Source organism: Trematomus bernacchii, unplaced genomic scaffold, assembly GCF_902827165.1.
Source record: "Trematomus bernacchii unplaced genomic scaffold, fTreBer1.1, whole genome shotgun sequence".
NCBI classification, from domain to species: Eukaryota; Metazoa; Chordata; class Actinopteri; order Perciformes; family Nototheniidae; genus Trematomus; species Trematomus bernacchii.
This window is the reverse complement of record NW_022987547.1, coordinates 14,128,889-14,151,049: the sequence shown is the minus strand read 5'-3', so window position 1 is coordinate 14,151,049 and position 22,161 is coordinate 14,128,889. Positions and strand designations below refer to the sequence as shown.

General features: G+C 43.8%; 1 protein-coding gene across 1 annotated transcript in view; it reads right to left on the bottom strand.

The window, feature by feature from the left end:
* Positions 1-22,161, bottom strand: part of LOC117476759 (potassium channel subfamily T member 1-like) — a 69,325-nt gene that overhangs the window by 27,078 nt on the left and 20,086 nt on the right. Inside the window, 11 exon segments of the mRNA XM_034123486.1 lie at positions 5,123-5,259; positions 5,606-5,770; positions 6,222-6,402; positions 6,580-6,674; positions 8,491-8,574; positions 9,315-9,389; positions 9,939-9,998; positions 10,333-10,381; positions 10,711-10,745; positions 11,129-11,250; positions 12,600-12,679. Of these exon segments, the coding sequence (XP_033979377.1) occupies positions 5,123-5,259; positions 5,606-5,770; positions 6,222-6,402; positions 6,580-6,674; positions 8,491-8,574; positions 9,315-9,389; positions 9,939-9,998; positions 10,333-10,381; positions 10,711-10,745; positions 11,129-11,250; positions 12,600-12,679 (1,083 nt within the window).

Sequence of the window (22,161 nt, the reverse complement as noted above, 5' to 3'; positions counted from 1 at the left end):
AGCGAGCATGCTAGCTAGTGAGCATGCTAGCTAGTGAGCATGCTAGCGAGCATGCTAGCTAGTGAGCATGCTAGCTAGTGAGCATGCTAGCGAGCATGCTAGCTAGTGAGCATGCTAGCTAGTGAGCATGCTAGCGAGCATGCTAGGTAGTGAGCATGCTAGTGAGCATGCTAGCTAGTGAGCATGCTAGCTAGCGAGCATGCTAGCTAGAGAGAGAGAGAACTATTTTAATAATAAAATTAATATTAGTAATAAGCTTTATATTTGTATAGCACCTATTACAAGAATTGTAGCCAAACTGGCTTCCCAGCAGTTCAATAGACACATTAGTATAACATGACAGGATAAAAGCAATGTAGAGGAGCAGCTACATTTCAACAAATATATCCACGAAGATTAATACATGAAGACTTGTGACTCGGACTTGACTTGGACTCTTCTTGGGTGACTCGGACTTGGACTCGGACTCGAACACAGGTAATGATGACTCGGACCCGACTCGGACACTCCTTGGGTGACTCGGACTTGGACTCGGACTCGAACACAGGTAATGATGACTCGGACTCGGACTCGACTCGGACACTCCTTGGGTGACTCGGACTCGGACTCGAACACAGGTAATGATGACTCGGACTCGGACTCGACTCGGACACTCCTTGGGTGACTCGGACTTGGACTCGGACTCGAACACAGGTAATGATGACTCGGACTCGGACTCGACTCGGACACTCCTTGGGTGACTCGGACTTGGACTCGGACTCGAAGAGTGGTGACTCGAGAGTGACTTGGACTCGTGAATTGGTGACTTGACTACAACACTGTTTTCAGTATTGCATGTGAATTTGGGGGACTGAAAATAGAAGGCGAATAAAAGAAATGCCAAATTGAAGCAGTATTCTGGAAGTTGGTAATCGATCCATGGTTATGCTGTTATTTTCTCAGACTGGAGAAAGTTCCACCAAAGCCACAGCAGGTGTTTCAATCCTTTCATTAACATTTTCTTTTTCACTTTCATGACTTACAATTCTCAGGAAAATGTGAGACAGATCATGTTTGCTTTCCTCAGAAAAAGGGGTCCATTTTAGGGGTGAGTCTTAGAAGAAATGGTTATAGTTTCAATCAATAATTAAAATTCTGTCTCAGCATCGCACAACAGCAGAGGGACCATACAGGTTTATATCCTGCATTTATTGATACATCCATAAAATGCAAAATACAAAAAGATAGCATCCGCTATAGCTAATTTGAAACATCACACCCGATACTGCTCCCCATAAACTATGTAAACAGTGTTCAGGTCAAATTAAATCTAAAATCCATCATCCTCCCAGTAGGCCTATTTGTAACATTAAAATGTGAGGATATGTTTCACCTGCAATTATAGAAATTAGGTAACACTTTATATTAAGGTACACAAATTAACCATCAACTAGTTGTTAATTAACATGCATATTAGCAGTATATTGGCTCTTTATTAGTCATTATAAAACACTTATTAATGCCTTATTCTACATCAGGGGTGGGGAACCTCCGGCCTCCGGGCCGTATACGGTCCGCGAGACCATTTGACACGGCCCTCGAGGTAATTTATAAACACACGCAAAAACAAATTAAAGAAATCTAGGCCGCAATAGAATTAAACAAGCGACTGCCTGTTTTTCCTGGCCAAGGACAGGTTCCTTGAACACAACACGAGAGTAAGTTGTTTTTGCGTGGCTGTGTCTTTAGTTGTAAGCCCAGTGGCGATCTGTTCATCTGTCATACTGATTATACAATAACGCCATCGAAAATAATATGCTACATTACAGTACAAGTACTTCTTGGTCTTTGTGTGTCATTCAAGCTCGGCTCTGTGTGTGTGGCACGAGCGTATTTTGTGTGAGCGAGCGAGAGAGAGAGAGCGGTACCGGGGATTGTTGTTATTAGCATGTGGTTAGCTAGCTATGCTAACGAATATAAGGAGCTTTTTCTACAACCAGGTGGAAGAGAGCTCTCTCCTGTCAGACTGAGAGGTTGATAACCTCAGCTCAGTGAGGTAAAGGCACACCTTTATATGATCATTATAGTTATAAAAAAAATAAGAGAATAAATGAAAAACAGGTATAAAATACTGTAAAAGTAAAAGAAAGTTGTTATTAATAAACAAGAATACAGTTTGAAAGGGGAGTGATTTGTAAAATATCCATAAAGAAAAAGAAAATCTGTTTTCAGTTCTGTTTCATAATGGGTGTTGAGAGATGTATCCATAGATCTCTTAATGTTGTGCACCAGACTGATGCATTTAACTTCAATATAAAAAAATCTTCCCGGGGGAGCATGCCCCCGGACCCCCCTAGAGGATATTAGGTCCCCCCCCACACTTATATCATGTTCACATGGATAGGATACTAAATACATTTACACACTTCTTCTGTCCATATCTTTCTGTTTGGGTGGTCATGCCGCAACCGTGCACGTGCATGCATGCACGAGTCATAGTGAGTGTCTGCATTTAACTCCTTACGCCTTTTACACACTCTCTGCAAAGCATAACATAAAAACTTTTTAAATAAAACAGAAAGATATCTGGATTAAGAGGTTGCTTTTTCTTTGCACAGCATGAAAGAAAGGCGAAATCAATGGGCTGTGATTTTTGTTTTTTTTAGCAGAGGTTGAGGTCAATAATGTGTATGGCCCTCGGAGGATGTTGTAAAAATTGAAATGGCCCTTGAGAGGAAAAAGGTTCCCCACCCCTGTTCTACATGACCATATTCTACAAGTAATAAGCCATTAGTTGAGAGCATTTCCTCAATAACCCTCTAATGCTTATTTATTGCAAGTAAGGAAGTTGCGCGCCGTCGGAGCGAATTCGCGTCTGTCCGCATCTCTGCATTGACTTTACATGTAATCGCGCCGCCCCCAAACATCCAACATCACATCGCGTCCGGTGTGAACGCAGCATTAGCATTCGCGCTAGCGTTAGCATACACGGTAGCATTAGCATACATGCTAGCATTAGCCATACGAGCCTGTATAGCCTACATGCTTATTGCACAGCTAGCATTAGCTATATTTAACTTGTTTACACTTAGCGGTCCTATGTGTTAATCTGTGTATGTTACACTTGCATGTATGAGCTCATTAAGTGCCTTGTAACTTCTTTTGTTATAGTTTCACTCCATTTGAATGTCAGTGGACTGCAAATAAGTCAATAAAGGAGCATGGCTGCTCATTCCCTGGCTCTCAAAAGAGTTTGGCTGGCTGTTTAATCTATGTTCACACTGAGACAGGACAACACATAGAGAGAACAGTACACCTAGTGTGTAAGTACATACAAGCAGGTCACACAGTATGATCACAGATACATAAACTCTGTTAAAAATCTGTTTTTATTAAAAAAGTACAGGCTGCATTATGTGTTCTCAGCCTTGGAGAAACTTGACATGTTTTGGTATGTGTCTGAACCTCTCTTTAAAGTTTAGTGGTTCATTAATAAAACAGATATTTCAACGTGTGCCTTCTTTGTTCATGTACTGTTGAGGTTAATTTCAGTAGTTGTGTGCTATAATGTATTTACAAAGTGTGAAGAGGAGGCAACTTTAGAATAGGGAACCTGTTCAGGTCAATCAGAGTCAAACTACTAGCTTATTGGTTATGAACAAGACTTCACTTTAAAATAGGGAACATGTTCTTAGATAGAAATACCTAATGTTGAGTTATTTAGACACAATTAACACTTATATTTCCATGTCCTGTTACATAAGAATAGATCATATTTGTAAGTGTTATTATGGGAGAATAACTATTCTTGTGGTACTACTGCCTTATTAGGCCCATATTGAGCAGCGCATATTAAGACCAAAACTCATGTACAACAACTTCCTTATTTGCAATCAATAAGCACTAATTAGAGGGTTATTGAGGAAAAACTCTCAACTAATGGTTTATTACTTGTAGAATACGGTCATGTAGAATAAGGCATTAATAAGTGTTTTATAATGACTAATAAAGAGCCAATATACTGCTAATATGCATGTTAATTAACAACTAGTTGATGGTGAATTTGTGTACCTTAATATAAAGTGTTACCAGAAATGATAATGATTACACAGATAAGTGTAAACATATAAGCATATTATTATCACTTCAGCTACCAGACTAAGAGCTCTTACATAACTATATTTTATTTCTGATTTTATTTCGATTTTTAATTACTTGAGGTTTCCCAAACCATTAATCATCAATCAGGCCTCTCTTTCTAACAACTGAGATTGCATTTATTTCACAAACCTTAATCGTAAGATGTGTGTTATTTCTTCATTCGAAGATATCATTTAAATAACTGTTTAAATTTGAATGCCATTTTTTCCTGAAGAAAAGTTGTCCTTTTAGTTTAACTAAAATGTAAGAAATAAACTAAACAGTAAAGTAAAATGTGCAAGGAATACATAACCTAAATGTACATTTTTACCATTTTCATTTATTTATTCATTTTACTTATTATTATTCATTTTATTATCCGCAGTAGTTGTATTATTTCCGTTTATTTCATTCTTTAAATTATTTTAAATATTTTTTTTACAAGTATACTTATTTACTCCTTCTATCTGTAATTAGTTTTAATTTCATTGAATTCCCTGAATTTATCTGAGAGTGGATGCAGGTTGTACTGCACTACCTTCACACAATGCACACCTCACTCTGCAGATATCTTCAGCCCAGAAGCTCTGATCTTTAAGGTGTTTTGAGACCTATTTGCTGTCCGGACTTTTGAAAAGTAGCTGGAGTGAATAGGATCTAAAGATTCCCCAAATAGTCATTTAACTGTAGCGATACCATTTATTAAAGCTAAAACTCACTGTATAAAATGAGCTGCTGGCAGCTCTAAGATTATCATCAGCCACATTTAACTTTACAAACACAAACTTAAGACAAAGAGAATTCAGTTCTAAAAGGTTTGTGTGTTTTATTTGCAATTTGTTGTTGCTTTGAGCCCTCAACCTAAATTCCATCCAGTTCCATTACGTTTAAGAGAAGGCAGACTACACTAGGGCAAATAACTTCAACACTTTACAACTGACACCAAAACAATGTAGATTCTAGGAAAATAATGCATTTTTGCATTGATTTAAGAGTCACTCACTTGGCTCTGAGCAGGTCCTGGTCTTTGAGGACAGACCCCTGCAGGTAGATGACCCTCTGAGACCACAGAGGGATCTGCAGCACTCTGCGCACCTGCAAGTCCATCTCACTGGGGCACAGGATCACCACGTAGTAGTCCTTTAAGAATACACAAGAACACGTGTGTATTCCACTATGGAAGATGTTAATGTCACAACATTTAGTTGCAAATACACCAATGTCTCTTAGTTACTATGTTTTTTCTTTTAAAAATCCTTAAACACACCATTTTCAAGATGTTGCCAAAATACTCAGATCTTTTTATTTCTTTAAAAGTAGTGAAGCAGTGATCTAGTGGAGGTAAAGTATAAAGCTGCAGAAAACGCAAATACTAAAGTACAGTAATGGCACCTTGAAGTGGAACTGAAGTGGGCTACAGTCCATCACTGCCTCGATCACACCAATGTGTGTACACTGCAGTATATAAGTGTGTGATGTTTGGTACCTGCAGCCTGGGGTGTGCGTAGAACTCATTGAGAAAGTCCATCAGCAGGTCTATCTTCAGCGCGCTGACACACAGCACCACGTGTTTCTCCGTCTGCGCGCGGTGCCGGCTGTAGTTCCCTCCAGACTTCTGTCTCTCCATCCACAGATACATCAGCTCCTCAAACTGACACACAGCAAGATCACTGAGTAACGCTCACACACACACAAATAAACATTCAGCAGATAGCCAAGAGTATTAATAGAGGAACAAACCCCCCAAAATGCTTTAGTTTTAGTTAGAAACATAATTTAATATGTCTTTGAAATGTATGGTTAAGATTATTTTATCTATATTCAGACACAAACGCACTTCAATGTGCTTTACGTTAAGCATTTACACAAAAAACAAATGAAAAAGAAAACAAGACAATTCATAAAAAATGAAGATATATATAATAACAATGCTTTTATTAGATGACCTCTGGAAAAGCAGCAGTAAAAAAGGTTTTAGGCTCGACTTAAACAAAAACTCAGGGTTGGGGAAGGCCTCGTGTGTTCAGGAAGCTTTATCCAGATCTGTGGAGCACAGAAACTAAACGTTTAGGGGTCGTAGTTCCTCTTCCATATCTCCCTACCTGCAGAGGCAGCACCACCAGAGCCACGCAGATCATGATGACCACCAGCAGCTGGGAGGGCCAGATGCGGGGGGTGACGTCTCCGAAGCCCACCGTGGAGAAGGTGACGATGCAGAAGTAGAAGGAGTTGAAGAGCGACAGATTTTTCCCCGCCCGCTCCAGGTGCTGGATCCCACATGTGCTGAGTGGAAAAATGAGAACAAACACTCAATAACCGAAAACAATGCACCACCACAGAGACACTGAATAATGTAAAAGTATTGTTGGCATCCATATCCATCTGAATATATTAGAGGTTTAATTCACACTACAGAAACACAGACAGACTTTACAAACAGCTCAAATAGATCCTCCTCACCCGGTGAACACCAGGCAGAGCAGCGTGCAGATCAGGATCAGAACCTGGTTGAACATGGCCGAGTTCGTCCGCTGGATGGCTCTGTGGACGTCATTCTGCCCACAAAACAACAGTGAACTTCAACATGGGGGCTAAAAGCTCACCTCTATTTGTGTTGAGGAAAGATATTGACTCTTTGGAGGGATCATTTCTTCCAGTAGTTAAATCCCCTACTAGTGGTGGATATTATAATACATATAATATATCTAATATAAATTATTTTTATGACTCTATTAGGTGTTTCATATTGTTGTGTCGAGTAACATTTCACTTTTGCTGACAAAAATGTTCCTGTTACATAAATTACATACTTTTAAAAAACTTTTTGTAATATATTGGATCATTTCATATTGTATCTCAGTAAATCGACTTGTTTCATCTTTGGAGATGCAATATGTTAAACGTTTATCAATGGTCCCAATGCAAAAGCAAAAGCTTTAAAGGTCACCTATTATGCAAAATCCACTTCTTCATGTCTCTTCTACATCAACATGTGTCCCCTCTTCTTCATGTCTCTTCTACATCAACATGTGTCCCCTCTTCTTCATGTCTCTTCTACATCAACATGTGTCCCCTCTTCTTCATGTCTCTTCTACATCAACATGTGTCCCCTCTTCTTCATGTCTCTTCTACATCAACATGTGTCCCCTCTTCTACATGTCTCTTCTACATCAACATGTGTCCCCTCTTCTTCATGTCTCTTCTACATCAACATGTGTCCCCTCTTCTTCATGTCTCTTCTACATCAACATGTGTCCCCTCTTCTTCATGTCTCTTCTACATCAACATGTGTCCCCTCTTCTTCATGTCTCTTCTACATCAACATGTGTCCCCTCTTCTTCACGTCTCTTCTACATCAACATGTGTCCCCTCTTCTTCATGTCTCTTCTACATCAACATGTGTCCCCTCTTCTTCATGTCTCTTCTACATCAACATGTGTCCCCTCTTCTTCATGTCTCTTCTACATCAACATGTGTCCCCTCTTCTTCATGTCTCTTCTACATCAACATGTGTCCCCTCTTCTTCATGTCTCTTCTACATCAACATGTGTCCCCTCTTCTTCATGTCTCTTCTACATCAACATGTGTCCCCTCTTCTTCATGTCTCTTCTACATCAACATGTGTCCCCTCTTCTTCACGTCTCTTCTACATCACCATGTGTCCCCTCTTCTTCACGTCTCTTCTACATCAACATGTGTCCCCTCTTCTTCATGTCTCTTCTTCATCAACATGTGTCCCCTCTGTGTAAAGAGATTCTGAAAGTTTCAGGAACAAAGATTCTCTCTCTTTTTGTCCTGATCCATTTTTATAAAAACCTGTCTGAAAATGAGCTGATCAGATTGTGGCCACTTTATGATGTCATAACGATGTTTTGGCTTGTGTAACCATTAGCCAATCAGCAACCAAGGTAACCCCCCCACCTTATCACCTGAATCTCCTCCTAGAGCACCATTGAGTTCTTTTTAACCAAATCTCTCTCAGAGGGGCGTGGGGAGGGGCTCCTTATTTTTCATCTAAAGTAACAGACAGAGAATCAGCACTTTTGAAACAGGGCTGAAACAGAGGGGATTATGGGATGCTGCCATGATCTGTTTGGTGTTTCGAGCCAAACACTTCAGAGACTTGTTTGTATATATCTGAGACCTATAATATGTTGATGAAAAACAGTATAATAGGGAACCTTTAAAATACATTTTCAGGAGAAGAAGTGTAAAGTACCGCTATATTGAAACACTCAAGCAAAGTACATGTACTTCAATATTGTACTTGAGCTAACAACATTATGTTGCTGCTCTTGGATGATGAACGACAGAACAATAACATTCAATTGTTCCTTTAAAATAATCCATTCAGTTCATGTTTCCACTCACGATCATGTTCTCCAAAGCGCACTTGGCCAGCCAGCAGTTGAGAAAGACGGGGATGAAGATGTTTCTGATCGAGGGCCAGAAGATCTTAGGACAAAGACACATTTCAAATCAAAGTATAAGGTTTTTTCTCAATATTTCTGCAATCACACGGTAAAAGCTGCACAGAAAAGGCTGTGTGCATTGTGGTTTATATGCTCAAGGTGATAGCTTCAATGCTCTTAACTTCAATTTGACACCCAAAATGACATCGACGCAGTCTTCAGTTTCTAACCATTTACATGTGCACAAGAAATGTGTTGAAGACTGAATGGGTAAGAACAATTCATCTGAAGTCTGGGACTGAGAGAAAAAATGTAAATCAATTACAAATCAATCAACAAGTGTTCTACTTCAGCACCACGGACAGCGACATGTAATGACTACGCGTACAGTTGGGCTACTCATATGACAGAGCCTTTCATCCTCTTTTCATCCCACAACGGGGACATTTACAATGTTACAACAGCAAAAGCCAGTGCAGAATAAAGACAACAATAACATATTAAATCAAAAAGAAAATGCAGGCGGTGGCATGTTCACAAGAGCCATGCACTTTGGTCCTTTGGCTAAAAGGTGGGATAGCATGAATCCTTTCTTTTTTCTTACTATCTAAATTGTTATTCTTCACTTTTCAGTGTCCATTGATGTAAGTCTGAGTCTCAATAATGCTTATGTCTTCAATTCTTAAAGATTACAGAAATAATGAAAAAGTACAAAAAGAGCATAGTTTACAGTGTTGGAAGTTATTCTAGATAATGATTATTTGAGAGTGGTAGAAGCATTACCGTGATGATGAAGGGAACTGTGTTAATCATCTCCAGAAGAAATGACACCTGGAAAATCTGCTCCCAAATGTTCCCCTATAATGAAATCAAATAAAAGCATGAGCAGACGTTTGAACCTGTAGGCACACAATAGACTGAGAGTGAGTCACTGCAGAGATGCAGGTCCTAATTGTAGTCTGTCACTTTGGGGCGAACACTTCATTCTTCACCTCCACCAGATCCTGTCATTACGCCTGTTCTTAATGTAGCCGTGACAAAAGTCCTGGGATAATTACGCCACTTATCATCTGTCAATCTCTCAGACTGGAAGTGACTAATTGCATTGACGGGCTGTATTACTGACACGCATGACGTCTGTTTATTGTGTGTGTGTGTGTGTGTGTGTGTGTGTGTGTGTGTGTGTGTGTGTGTGTGTGTGTGTGTGTGTGTGTGTGTGTGTGTGTGTGTGTGTGTGGTGTGTGTGTGTGTGTGTGTGTGTGTGTGTGTGTGTGTGTGTGTGTGTGTGTGTGTGTGTGTGTGTGGTGTGTGTGTGTGTGTGTGTGTGTGTGTGTGTGTGTGTGTGTGTGTGTGTGTGTGTGTGTGTGTGTGTGTGTGTGTGTGTGTGTGTGTGTGTGTGTGTGTTACCTTGTAGCTGAGATACATCAGTAACATAGTCTCCAGAAAACTAATGATGGCAACAATCACCTGTGCAAGAAAAAAACAGGACACAAGCTGATCAATTGTTAAGAGAAGAATCATTTTAAAATTAATTATCTGAGAATGAAACCCACAGTGTTGTCAAGCTCTTTTTTCAAACGTTTTTTCTTGTTTAAATAAGACATAATAGGCTCATTTTCAGGTTCATATTAGTATTTATGTGTGGGAGGGAGGGAACACAGGGATGTTAGCCTCTGTAACCCATTGACATGCACAAAACCTACATAGCACTCTACAGTAAAGGGAAAACCCCCACAACATAATATGGCCTCTTTGTCAAATGTAAAGCCTTTCCCCCTGTGTGTGTTCTGTTGTGACTCACTTGGATGGCCCAGACAGGAACCTTTCTATCCACCCAGAAGATCAACCCCCTGCCAAACAGAGCAACTCTTTCATTCACAACAAATGACCTATAAATCAGTCAAGAAATGCATTATCATTGTTAAATATTTGAGGTAAATAAAGTCAAAAATAATACTGTTATTATTTCATTAGATGGGTATCATTAGAGATAATACATGTGACAATATGTCAAATGAACATGTGCAACATTCATCTCAGGCCAGGTAAGGTAATGAGCTGAGTGCAGGAAAAGAGCTGGAAGCGCACTCACAGGATATGTTGCTTTCGCCAGAGGCTACATAATACTTTCTTTTCATTTGACCCTGAATGAACAGTCATTCCACCTCCTGCTGCTCACCAGTTAATCTCTCGGTCCTGCACTGATCCGTTCCACTGGCAGTCAACACTGCAGGAGAGAGAGAAACAGAAAGTCAAAGGGAATAAATGAATGTAGGCAAGTTATTTTTGCTTAAGCACTTTAAGAAGAGTCTTTCCTTAGATTGTGATTATCAATAAGTCTGTTAAACATTTATAGTGAATGTACAGTAAGCTGACTGTGATGTTTAACATCAATGAATAAAAGTGAAAAGCTTACTAAAATAAGTGTTTAGAAAGATGTTTGGTTGCTTGGTGGGTGTGTCATTTATAAGAGCATTTACGCTTTCTTTTAATGATATCTTTGCAACTTTGCTGGCATGTGTTTCAACATGTATCTATCTTTTAGTCTGCTGTACTGTACGTTAGTGCTTCTGTTCAAAATGGACAAACCATTTGACGTTGCCACTGTTAGCATTCTGTTGTCCTGCGCTGTGACCCGGGTTATCGGTCACCACCCGGATGATGTACAGCAGACAGGTGAGCAGCTTCAGGGAGAAGTTGAACACACGGATACGGAGGCCTAAGGACCAGACAGGGACACATTTTACAATTAAATACTGCTTTTGTATCACCCAACACACTCCTCCAGCAACAGTGCCCAGCCCCTCAATTACACCAGACCCTTTGCAAAAACCTTGGAATAATATCAGTCAGTACTGAATAATATTTAATACAATATACATTTGATAGAAAGGCTACCAAAGATGTTCAATAAAACTTCTTACAGCTCTGAATTACAGTATATCCAAGAGTAGAACCTTCCTATTGCTCAAAATTCAATAATTGCAACTCCCAGGTTTCTGTCCTATTCTGTAAATGTCCCCGCTGCAGGAGTCATAAAGGATTTCTGATTTCTAGTTATCCAATCACATCAGACACTATCTCAAAAATAAATGTAGTATAAAAATGTTAGCAAATGTGTCATATCTAGCTTCTCCTAGTAACAAGGTTCAAGGTTCAAGGTTCTTTATTGTCAAACTGACATAGCTACAGAGCAAGTATGTTGTTGAAAATCTTATGTCACAGGCTTCTCCAACAATGCAACATAATAACAATACAGATAGCAAGAGCAATACAAAAAGAAAAATAGTTATAAACACAAGGTTATCCATGCACTAACATCCCCATGCACTAACATCCAGGCAAATTCCATTATTGCAAACTTCTATGTTTTAGTATCAACCATGTTACTGTTGAATGCTAGCAACAAGTAAAAGAGACTCATAAAACGTACAACAAACTGACATTAACAACAAATAACATGTTGTGCATGTAGCATCTTTCCACTGTCTCCTTGTTTTGTATGGAAGTCCTCACTTCAGTACTTATCATCTCGTCCTAAACCTTTTGGAGACAGGGCTTTCTAAGAAGCTTTTGGTAAGAAGCTGCACCAAAACTCTGGAATACACTCCCTGAAAATATCAGCGCACTATAATCCCTTGACTCCTCTTGAAAAGAGTCTTAAGAGCCACTTTTACTCCCCTGCAAGGACTCTTGAGATGATTTACATTCTGCATTGATATGAATGTCTGCACGCCTCTGCATGTGTGTGTGTGTGTCTGCACTTCTTTACTTACAACAAGGTTTGTTGTAAAGCCCTTTTTAATGCACTCTACAAATACATCTTACCTTGAACTTATCAGCACTGCAGCAAAAATGCTATTTCTTTTGACTCATAAGCAACATCAGTGTGTATTTCTCTTTAAATATGTGGTTGCTAAGCATTAAAGGTGTTTTTCTATATGCATGAGGGTTTCATTAGGAGGGGATGTGTCTGTATTTGTTATTTTGGTGACCTTTAATGCCCCCTGTCCATTATGAAACAGCCAATTCATGGGTGTGAGAAGATGTGTTGCACCATCAACATACTTGATCTTTGGTTTTTGATGAAGAAAAGCTTCAGCCGCTCCTTGAAGGTGTTTTCGTTCACATAGAACTCCACCTGCACCCTGACGGACAGGAAAAAGGAAAAGTCAAAAGATATCTGCAGCAAAGAGACACACGGATATTCTTCCAGGCAGTTTTTAAAGTATGACATTTCACACATCATGAATATTCATAATGTCGTTTTTGTAATCACCCGAGGAGAGTTTGGTGATTATCTGTCTTTGATTATCTGTCTCTGATTATCTGTCTCTGATTATCTGTCTCTGATTATCTGTCTCTGATTATCTGTCTCTCTATTATCTGTCTCTGATTATCTGTCTCTGATTATCTGTCTCTGATTATCTGTCTCTGATTATCTGTCTCTGATTATCTGTCTCTCTATTATCTGTCTCTGATTATCTGTCTCTGATTATCTGTCTTATCCGTCTCTGATTATCTGTCTCTGATTACAAGACAGTGACTGTAGGACACGCAGCGTACCCAAAGGAGACAAAGAGCATTTCACCAGAACTTTAAAGGTCCCCTATTATACTGTTTTTCATCAACATATTATAGGTCTCAGATATATACAAAACATGTCTCTGAAGTGTTTGGCTCGAAACACCAAACAGATCATTGCAGCATTACCCATAATCCCCTCTGTTTCAGCCCTGTTTCCAAAGTGCTGATTCTCTGTCTGTTACTTTAGATGAAAATAAGGAGCCCCTCCCCACGCCCCTCTGAGAGAGATTTGGTTACAAAGAACTCAATGGTGCTCTAGGAGGAGATTCAGGTGATAAGGTGGGGGGGGGGGGGGGGGGGGGTGTTGGTAACCTTGGTTGGTGATTGGCTAATGGTTACACAAGCCAAAACATCGTTATGATATCATAAAGTGGCCAAAATCTGATCAGCTCATTTTCAGACAGGTTTTTATAAAAATGGATCAGGACAAAAAGTGGATTTTGCATAATAGGTCCCCTTTAAATATTTTATGATTTTAGTAGACAAAGCTGCAATCAAATGATACATAAGAATTATAAAATAAAATAATATTGTGAAAACACGTGCATGTGTGTAGTGCTGATAGCATAATAATTCATTGTGTTCTTTTTGTTTTCCTGGTTTGACTGCATATGTCTATAAGCATTTGCATTTCAGTTTTTTATCTTAGCTTTTTTCCATTTCAGGAATACAAATTTGACTCCATCACTATTCAAAACTGCAACTTAATTGTAATACAATTAAAAAATACAACTTTAGTTTTAACATTTAATTATGGTCTGATCATACTAAGTGATCAAATATCCTTTTTTGTGTATTCACCATGTTTCCTTTTATTTGTATTATTGGTATAATACAAACTTCATTATTCATTCCTTACATATGCAAGTGTAATTAAATAGAGACGAATATGAATTATTAAAAAATACAAATCTTACTCAGGATTACAGAATAAACTGTAAACAACAATAATAAACAAAATGTGGTTTGCAGTCAAGTTAGAGTGCATGTTGTTGTGGATTTGCTAGCATAGCAAGTCACTTTATGAAGGGAAGCCATCAGGAGTAACTTGTAGGTTAAGACATTTTTTGTGTTGTGTGTATGTTTAATTGTGACAAAAATATATAATTTTAATTTGTAAAACATTACAACTCATACAGTAGGTAGCCTAGCAACACACTGCATATCTCTGCAGTGTTATAGACTGCAGGCAGGTGAAATAAAACAGAAACAGCAGTTCATCATTATGAATAACTGACCTGACCAGACTACTGCAACAGCATCCTCTCTGTTACACCATCCAGACTCCTCAATAAACTCCAGTACATTCAGAACTCTGCCGCCCGACTCCTGACCCTCACCCTCTCCGTGACCACATCCCCCCGCCCTGCAAGACCTCCACTGGCTCCCCGTCCCACAATGCATCCATTTCAAGATCCTTCTCCTTACCTACAAAGCCCTCACCAGGCCCCCCTACCTCACATACCTGCTCCATCACCAGGCCCCCTCCTACCTCACATACCTGCTCCATCACCAGGCCCCTTCCTACCTCACAGACCTGCTCCATCACCAGCCCCCCCCCCCCACCTCACCGACCTGCTCCATCACCAGGCCCCCTCCTACCTCACATACCTGCTCCATCACCAGCCCCCCCCCCACCTACCTCACTGACCTGCTCCATCACCAGGCCCCTTCCTACCTCACAGACCTGCTCCATCACCAGGCCCCCTCCTACCTCACTGACCTGCTCCATCACCAGGCCCCCCCCTCCTCACTGACCTGCTCCATCACCAGGCCCCCTCCTACCTCACATACCTGCTCCATCACCAGGCCCCCCCTACCTCACAGACCTGCTCCATCACCAGGCCCCCTCCTACCTCACATACCTGCTCCATCACCAGGCCCCCTCCTACATTACAGACCTGCTCCATCACCAGGCCCCCCCCCCCCCACCTACCTCACTGACCGGCTCCATCACCAGGCCCCCTCCTACCTCACTGACCTGCTCCATCACCAGGCCCCCCCTACCTCACCGACCTGCTCCATCACCAGGCCCCCTCCTACCTCACTGACCTGCTCCATCACCAGGCCCCCTCCTACCTCACATACCTGCTCCATCACCAGGCCCCCTCCTACCTCACATACCTGCTCCATCACCAGCCCCCTCCTACCTCACAGACCTGCTCCATCACCAGGCCCCCTCCTACCTCACATACCTGCTCCATCACCAGCCCCCCCCTACCTCACTGACCTGCTCCATCACCAGGCCCCCTCCTACCTCACAGACCTGCTCCATCACCAGGCCCCCTCCTACCTCACAGAGCTGCTCCATCACCAGCCCCCCCCCCCCCACCTCACCGACCTGCTCCATCACCAGGCCCCCTCCTACCTCACAGACCTGCTCCATCACCAGGCCCCCTCCTACCTCACAGACCTGCTCCATCACCAGGCCCCCTCCTACCTCACAGACCTGCTCCATCACCAAGCCCCCTCCTACCTCACATCGCTGCTCCATCACCAGCCCCCCCCCTCCTCACTGACCTGCTCCATCACCAGGTCCCCTCCTACCTCACCGACCTGCTCCATCACCAGGCCTCCTCCTACCTCACAGACCTGCTCCATCACCAGCCCCCCCCCACCTCACCGACCTGCTCCATCACCAGGCCCCCTGCTACCTCACTGACCTGCTCCATCACCAGGCTCCCTGCTACCTCACTGACCTGCTCCATCACCAGGCTCCCTGCTACCTCACTGACCTGCTCCATCACCAGGCTCCCTGCTACCTCACTGACCTGCTCCATCAAAAGGCAACTCGGGTGCACCGACAGAGCGGTCAGTTCAGACACTCTTTTGGCAGTCAGGGCAAGCAGCAAAGCTGTTTTCAATGACAGTGCCTTCAGGGAGGAGAGCTCCAGAGGCTCAAATGGTTCTGTGACCAGAGCCTCGAGCACCAACTTCAGATCCCATTGTGGGGAGGAGGCATGCACCACTGGGCGCTGTCTCCTGACCCCCTGCAAAAACCGCGTCATAAGCGGCTGACTGAAGGCTGACCTGCCGCCAAGTCCCTCATGGCAGGACGAAATGGCTGCTGCATACACTATAATTGTGGAATGAGCCAGCCCCCTGTCCACCAGTATCTGTAAGTAGGACAGAATAGAGCCCAGCGTACAAGATAGGGGCTCTAGACTCCTTTCTTCACACCATCGCTGGAATCCCAACCACTTCGTCCTGTAACAGGTTGTGGTGGATCCTGCTCTTGCTGCCTGGATAGTCTGAATAACCTCATCAGACAGTCCCCCCTGTCTCAGCCTGTCCCTCTCAGGAGCCAAGCCTGGAGAGGTTGGCCCAGAGTGGGTAACGCCCCTATTGCACCTGCTTCCTGAGACAACGCCCCCCAGACCTGAGGAATTGCCCAGGGCTGGCCCACCATCATCTGTGTCACCTCTGCGAACCACGGTGCCCCGCGGCGATCTGGGGCTACCAGGATGACTGACAGATGTTCTCGTCTCCCCCTCCTGGAGAGGGTGAGACGAGAACGTCTGTCAGTGAGGCGCAGCGGTGGAAAGGCGTAGAGCAGCTTTCTTGGCCATGGCTCGTGTGCAAACGCGTCCACCCCCAAGGGCAGATTGTCTCGCCGAGCCATGGAAAACCACAGGGTACAGTGGCTGTTGCGCCGGTTGGCGAACAGGTCCACCTCCGCTCTCCCGAACTGGGCCCAGATCTGCTTCACCACCTCCGGGTGAAGCCCCCACTCGCCTCGGCCCCCACTCGCCTCTGCCCCCCTGTTCTCCAGTCCCGGGATGTGGAGGGCGCTCAGAGACAACACAATCTCTGAAGCTCATAACCACAGGCTCTCCGCTGTGGTCAACAAGGCGGCGGAGCGGACTCCGCCCTGCCTGTTGATGTACGCCACTGTGGTGCGGTTGTCGCTCCTCACCAGCACATGTTTGCCCTGTATTAAGGGTTTGAAGTGCTGGAGGACCAAAAACGCTCCCACGAGAGCGCGAGCTCCGCCATAATGCAATCTTCACCCAGACGGTAAAATGCATTAATCTGAGTTTTTACTCTAGGTGTGTGTCTCCTGACAATAACACGCCGGCCATAATGTCCCTGTACCCGCATAGCGCTTTGATAGCATTTCCTGCGGTTTATTACCCTCACATGCGCATGCCCACTAGCTGCTTCCTTTACTGGAGTTACAACTGGGGCAGCGAGTGGGGAATCAGTACGGTTAACATTATGTGGAAGTGTGCAATTGTGAAATGACACTTACAGTAGACTGGGATAAATGCAATAATTTTTATTAAAAGTGCGTGTCACAATTTTTGCATCAAAGAGGGAGGAGGCGGGATTCGCCCTCGCGTCCTGGATGGAGAAAGTTACTCTCTCCGCCAGGACGCTTCCTCCCACCGTCAGTCAGCTCCGGGAGGACGGTGCACCCCACCCAGAAGCCCTCTGCTGAGGTGGAGCCGGAGCAGAAGCCTGTCGGGGTCGGACAGCCCGTCCCCGCGAATGCCGGTATTGAGCCGGTTCCGCGGGACGAGCCGAGGAGGTAGAGGGGGCAACGCTGTGTCAGAACGGCCATGCACCCTAAGGATTCCCGCCATACCTGCCACTGGAGCCTTCGTCCTCAGTGGCTGCCGCCACGTCGCCTCCACACACTGTCAGATATCTGGCAACGGGGGCGAAACGAAGGCCGGCTGCGCCGGACAAACCGGGCCGTAGAACCCCTGACGGAGGCGGCTCACCGGCTTCGGTGGCAGTCGTCGTCTTCCTCCTCGACAGACTGGGCCGCCCGACCTGCCGGAATGGCGAAAACGAATGGCACCTCCCCGGCCACATTCTGTTCCTCCATTTCCACCACCTCGAGGTCCACCTGGTCCTCCGCCTCCTCCGGCGAGACATAATAAGCCTGGAAGTGCTCCAGACGGTGCCGGCGGCTGAGCCGTGGGAGCATACGGCAGGCATTACAGGACGGAGACTGGGTCAGGCCGTCCGCGTCGCGGTCAGGCCCCAGACACTCAAAACAGAGGCGGTGGGGATCGGCACCTGCGATTAAGCCAGTGCATGTAGGACAGGGCCGGGGCTCAAGGAGTGGTGAGTCCATGATTTAAGTTTCTTTCTTCTCTTTCTTTCACGTTTACGTTCTCAGTTGTTTTATCCTGAAGAGAAAAGGATGACAGTCAGGAGGCGAGGCCGCCTACGGTGGGCTTGCGCGCGCATTCAGGTAGGCCCGCCCAGAGGTGCCGGCTACGTTTATAGATATCTCAGTAGGTGAATGCTCGCATAGTATGGTTAAGAGATAGTACCCATAGAGTCCAGTAGGGGGCGGAGCCTGTGTAAGATATAACAGAGGAATACCCTGCAAAAATATATTTAAAGGTCCCATGTCATGGCCATTTCTACTGATCATATTTCCATTGTTGAGGTCTACTAGAATAGATTTAAATTGTTCAATGTTCCAAACTCACATTGGTTTCTCATACAGCATCTCTGTATAGTATGTGTATTCACTCTCTGTCCTAAACGGCTTGTTGGAGCTCCTGCCCCCCCCCCTCCCTGTGAGCCCAGTGTGCTCTGATTGGTCGGGACGTTGCGAGGCTCGTTGCTGCTGCGAGGAGCGGACAGGTTTCCGGGTCGGCGATACAGCGAGAACAAGCTAAATTCATCCTGAGCACACAAACACTCACAGCCGAAGTAAAAACAATAAGTGTGGCTTGATATTGAGTAAGAAAAAGGTTTATAACGCTGTGAGAATGGGTCTGCAGAGAGCATTTCTCCGCAATCCCAACTCGTCTATTACTAGTGTTCAGGGAGCTCTATGCAAGTCAATGGGGACTCCCTGTTAGTTAGCCAAGGGATCCTGGTGTGTGAGGTGCTCCGCGGATTGGTCCATTTGGGCCAATCCGGTCATTTGTTGTTGATTTGGGTGTTCACACGTCAACCCAGGAAGCAAACAATGGAAAATGAGAAATCTCCAACGAGGCGTTCTGGGACAGCAGAGACAGGTCTTTTCTGTGTTAGAGTTTTACTCTCTACAGGGTGTACTTTGAGGGTTTGTGACTCTGCAGACCGTTTACATGCAGAACAACCTTCATAACACACAAGGGGACGCGTAATAACCGGAAAAGCATGACATGGGCCCTTTAAAATAACCAGCTGTCCAGAGAAAGGCTCTTCACCTGAGAGCTGCTGTCACTCATGAGGGTCCTGCAGATGTCTGTCTCCCCCCTCCACCCACCCACACACACATTACTGTGTAAGTAATGACCCTTAATTCCTGCTGAGCACACAATTACTGGCAGAGAAGGTCTGACATTAGTCATACTTCAGTTTCACATCATGGCCATGAGGCGCTGGGGGTAATGATGTCTTTGGAAATGAATAATTCTGCAGAAGTTTTTCAGGTGAAATCTTCTGACAGCTCTGGATCGGGACTGCTTTGTCTAATCAGAGACCTGTTCTCTGAACACATGCCAATACAATGACACCAGGGATTTGACTATGACAGTGAACATATTTAGTTGGCAACATTAACATCAAGTTTAAGTTAATCAACAACTAATTTACATTCTTTTTTCAGGCAGAAATGACCCAACTTTACCTCATTCCATCTCCATTATACTGTATAGATTTGTTGCTTCTCTTTGTCAAATTTAAAACGGATTTTTGGGTTTCGCATGGGATTTATCATGAGATAATCCTCATTCAATATTTTATTTGAAAAATAAGTCAATTGACAGGAAAGTACTACTTTCCACTAGTTTTGGCTACTAAATTATTTATTATTTTTGTTGTTGTTTGTGACTTTTTGTTGGAAAAAATGAGCAATATTTAGGGAGAAATTCTGACATTATATATACCAAACTTCTCATGATGAATTAAGAAACAAGTTTGCAAAGAATTTGTAAATAAATAAAATTAACTTGTTGTGGCTTAATGCATGTGACAATGTTCTGGTTGGATTAGTCTTCTAATACATTACAGATCTTTGTTTTGAAACACAAAAAGTCATTTTAATAAATCAACTTCCACTCCTTTCTGACACCTTAAGAAATATATGTTTACTGTGCATGGATAATGACAATCGATACGTTATATCACATATATGTGTCCACAAAGTAAATAACTAACTGCCAGCTCCCTTTAAAGGATTACACACGCAGACATGTCTGTGCATCTCAGCAGCTTTTAGGCGCGCTCACCAAACCGCTGCTCGCAGCCCACGTTGCTTCCTCAATCTGCAAATGCATTACGTAATTTAAATAGGCTTAAGCTAAAATAAATCTATAAAACCTTCTTGCGATGTTCAACCCTTGCTTCCCCTTTCAAAGCACCAAAGCACTATCATAAGGACACCATGTGTATTCCTCTAGAGGCTCCATGCGGCCCTACCTCTGCCCGGCGTCCACGTGAAACAGGTCCGACCTCCACGCCCCCCCGGGGGGACTCCCCCAGGTGGGGAGGACGATCCTCGGATCCATAGTGCACCTCGCTGCGTCGTGCAGTCTCTCCTAGTCTCTCCTAGTCTCTCCTAGTCTCTACACTGGATGAGCTTGTTGGCAGCGCGCCTCCACACAGCTCTACTTTCTCTGCTTTAGATGATACAAAATCCAAACTCTCCAAAAACAAGGAGAATCTGTTTTTGAAAGAGATCAAAAACACGAAGCAAGTGTTCGGTTATTGATTTATTTTGAGGACTGCTTATTGGAATATTTTTAGAACAGTACACAATCTCTCTCCTTTTCTCTCTGTGTTGCCACAGCAACGTTGCAATGGCCGGAATAACCCTAAATAACATAGATGCTACAGATTCTGATGAAAGCTGTTAACACTGTGACACTGGAGGAATGTTCCCATCAGTGGATGATAAACACTGATGTGTATATAAATATATAATGAAATAGATGTACAGACGGTGTCGGGCATCATCAGCTGCAGCATGTCAGAATGTAAAGTGTTTGTGACTTAAAAGCCAGACTGTCTTCGGTTTCGCTCTTCTGTCACGAGGAAGAGCCTCTGCTGACGTTTTAGCATCACATCTGACAGAAACATAGACACTTTTTCTTTTGAGTTCAGATCATCTCCTTGCTATGAGTTCTCTAAACATAATGGAAGAACAAGACAAATGATTGGCAAGAACATTTAGAACTACTGCTCTTAAAGTGATAACACATACAGGAACTGGTGTCAGGATCTGTCTGTGTTGTGTTTTTGTCATGTCTAGTTCTGTCTTTGGTTTCCTGTCTCTGTGTTCATCCCCCGTCTTGCCTGTTGCTTCCTGTCTCTGTGTTCACCCCCCGTCTTGTCTGTTGCTTCCTGTCTCTGTGTTCATCCCCCGTCTTGCCTGTTGCTTCCTGTCTCTGTGTTCACCCCCCGTCTTGTCTGTTGCTTCCTGTCTCTGTGTTCACCCCCCGTCTTGCCTGTTGCTTCCTGTCTCTGTGTTCACCCCCCGTCTTGTCTGTTGCTTCCTGTCTCTGTGTTCACCCCCCATCTAGTCTGTTGCTTCCTGTCTCTGTGTTCACCCCCCGTCTTGCCTGTTGCTTCCTGTCTCTGTGTTCACCCCCCGTCTTGTCTGTTGCTTCCTGTCTCTGTGTTCACCCCCCATCTTGCCTGTTGCTTCCTGTCTCTGTGTTCACCCCCCGTCTTGCCTGTTGCTTCCTGTCTCTGTGTTCACCCCCCGTCTTGTCTGTTGCTTCCTGTCCTCTGTGTTCACCCCCCATCTGCCTGTTGCTTCCTGTCTCTGTGTTCACCCCCCGTCTTGTCTGTTGCTTCCTGTCTCTGTGTTCACCCCCATCTTGCCTGTTGCTTCCTGTCTTCGTGTTCACCTCCCCGTCTTGTCTGTTGCTTCCTGTCTCTTGTGTCACCCCCCGTCTTGTCTGTTGCTTCCTGTCTCTGTGTTCACCCCCCGTTTGCCTTATTGGTTCTGTCTCTGTGTTCACCCCCCATCTTGCCTGTTGGCTTCCTGTCTCTGTGTTCACTCCCTCCGTCATTGTTCTGTCTGCTTCCTGTCTCTGTGTTCACCCCCGTCTCTCTTGCCTGTTGCTTCCTTGTCTCTGTGTTC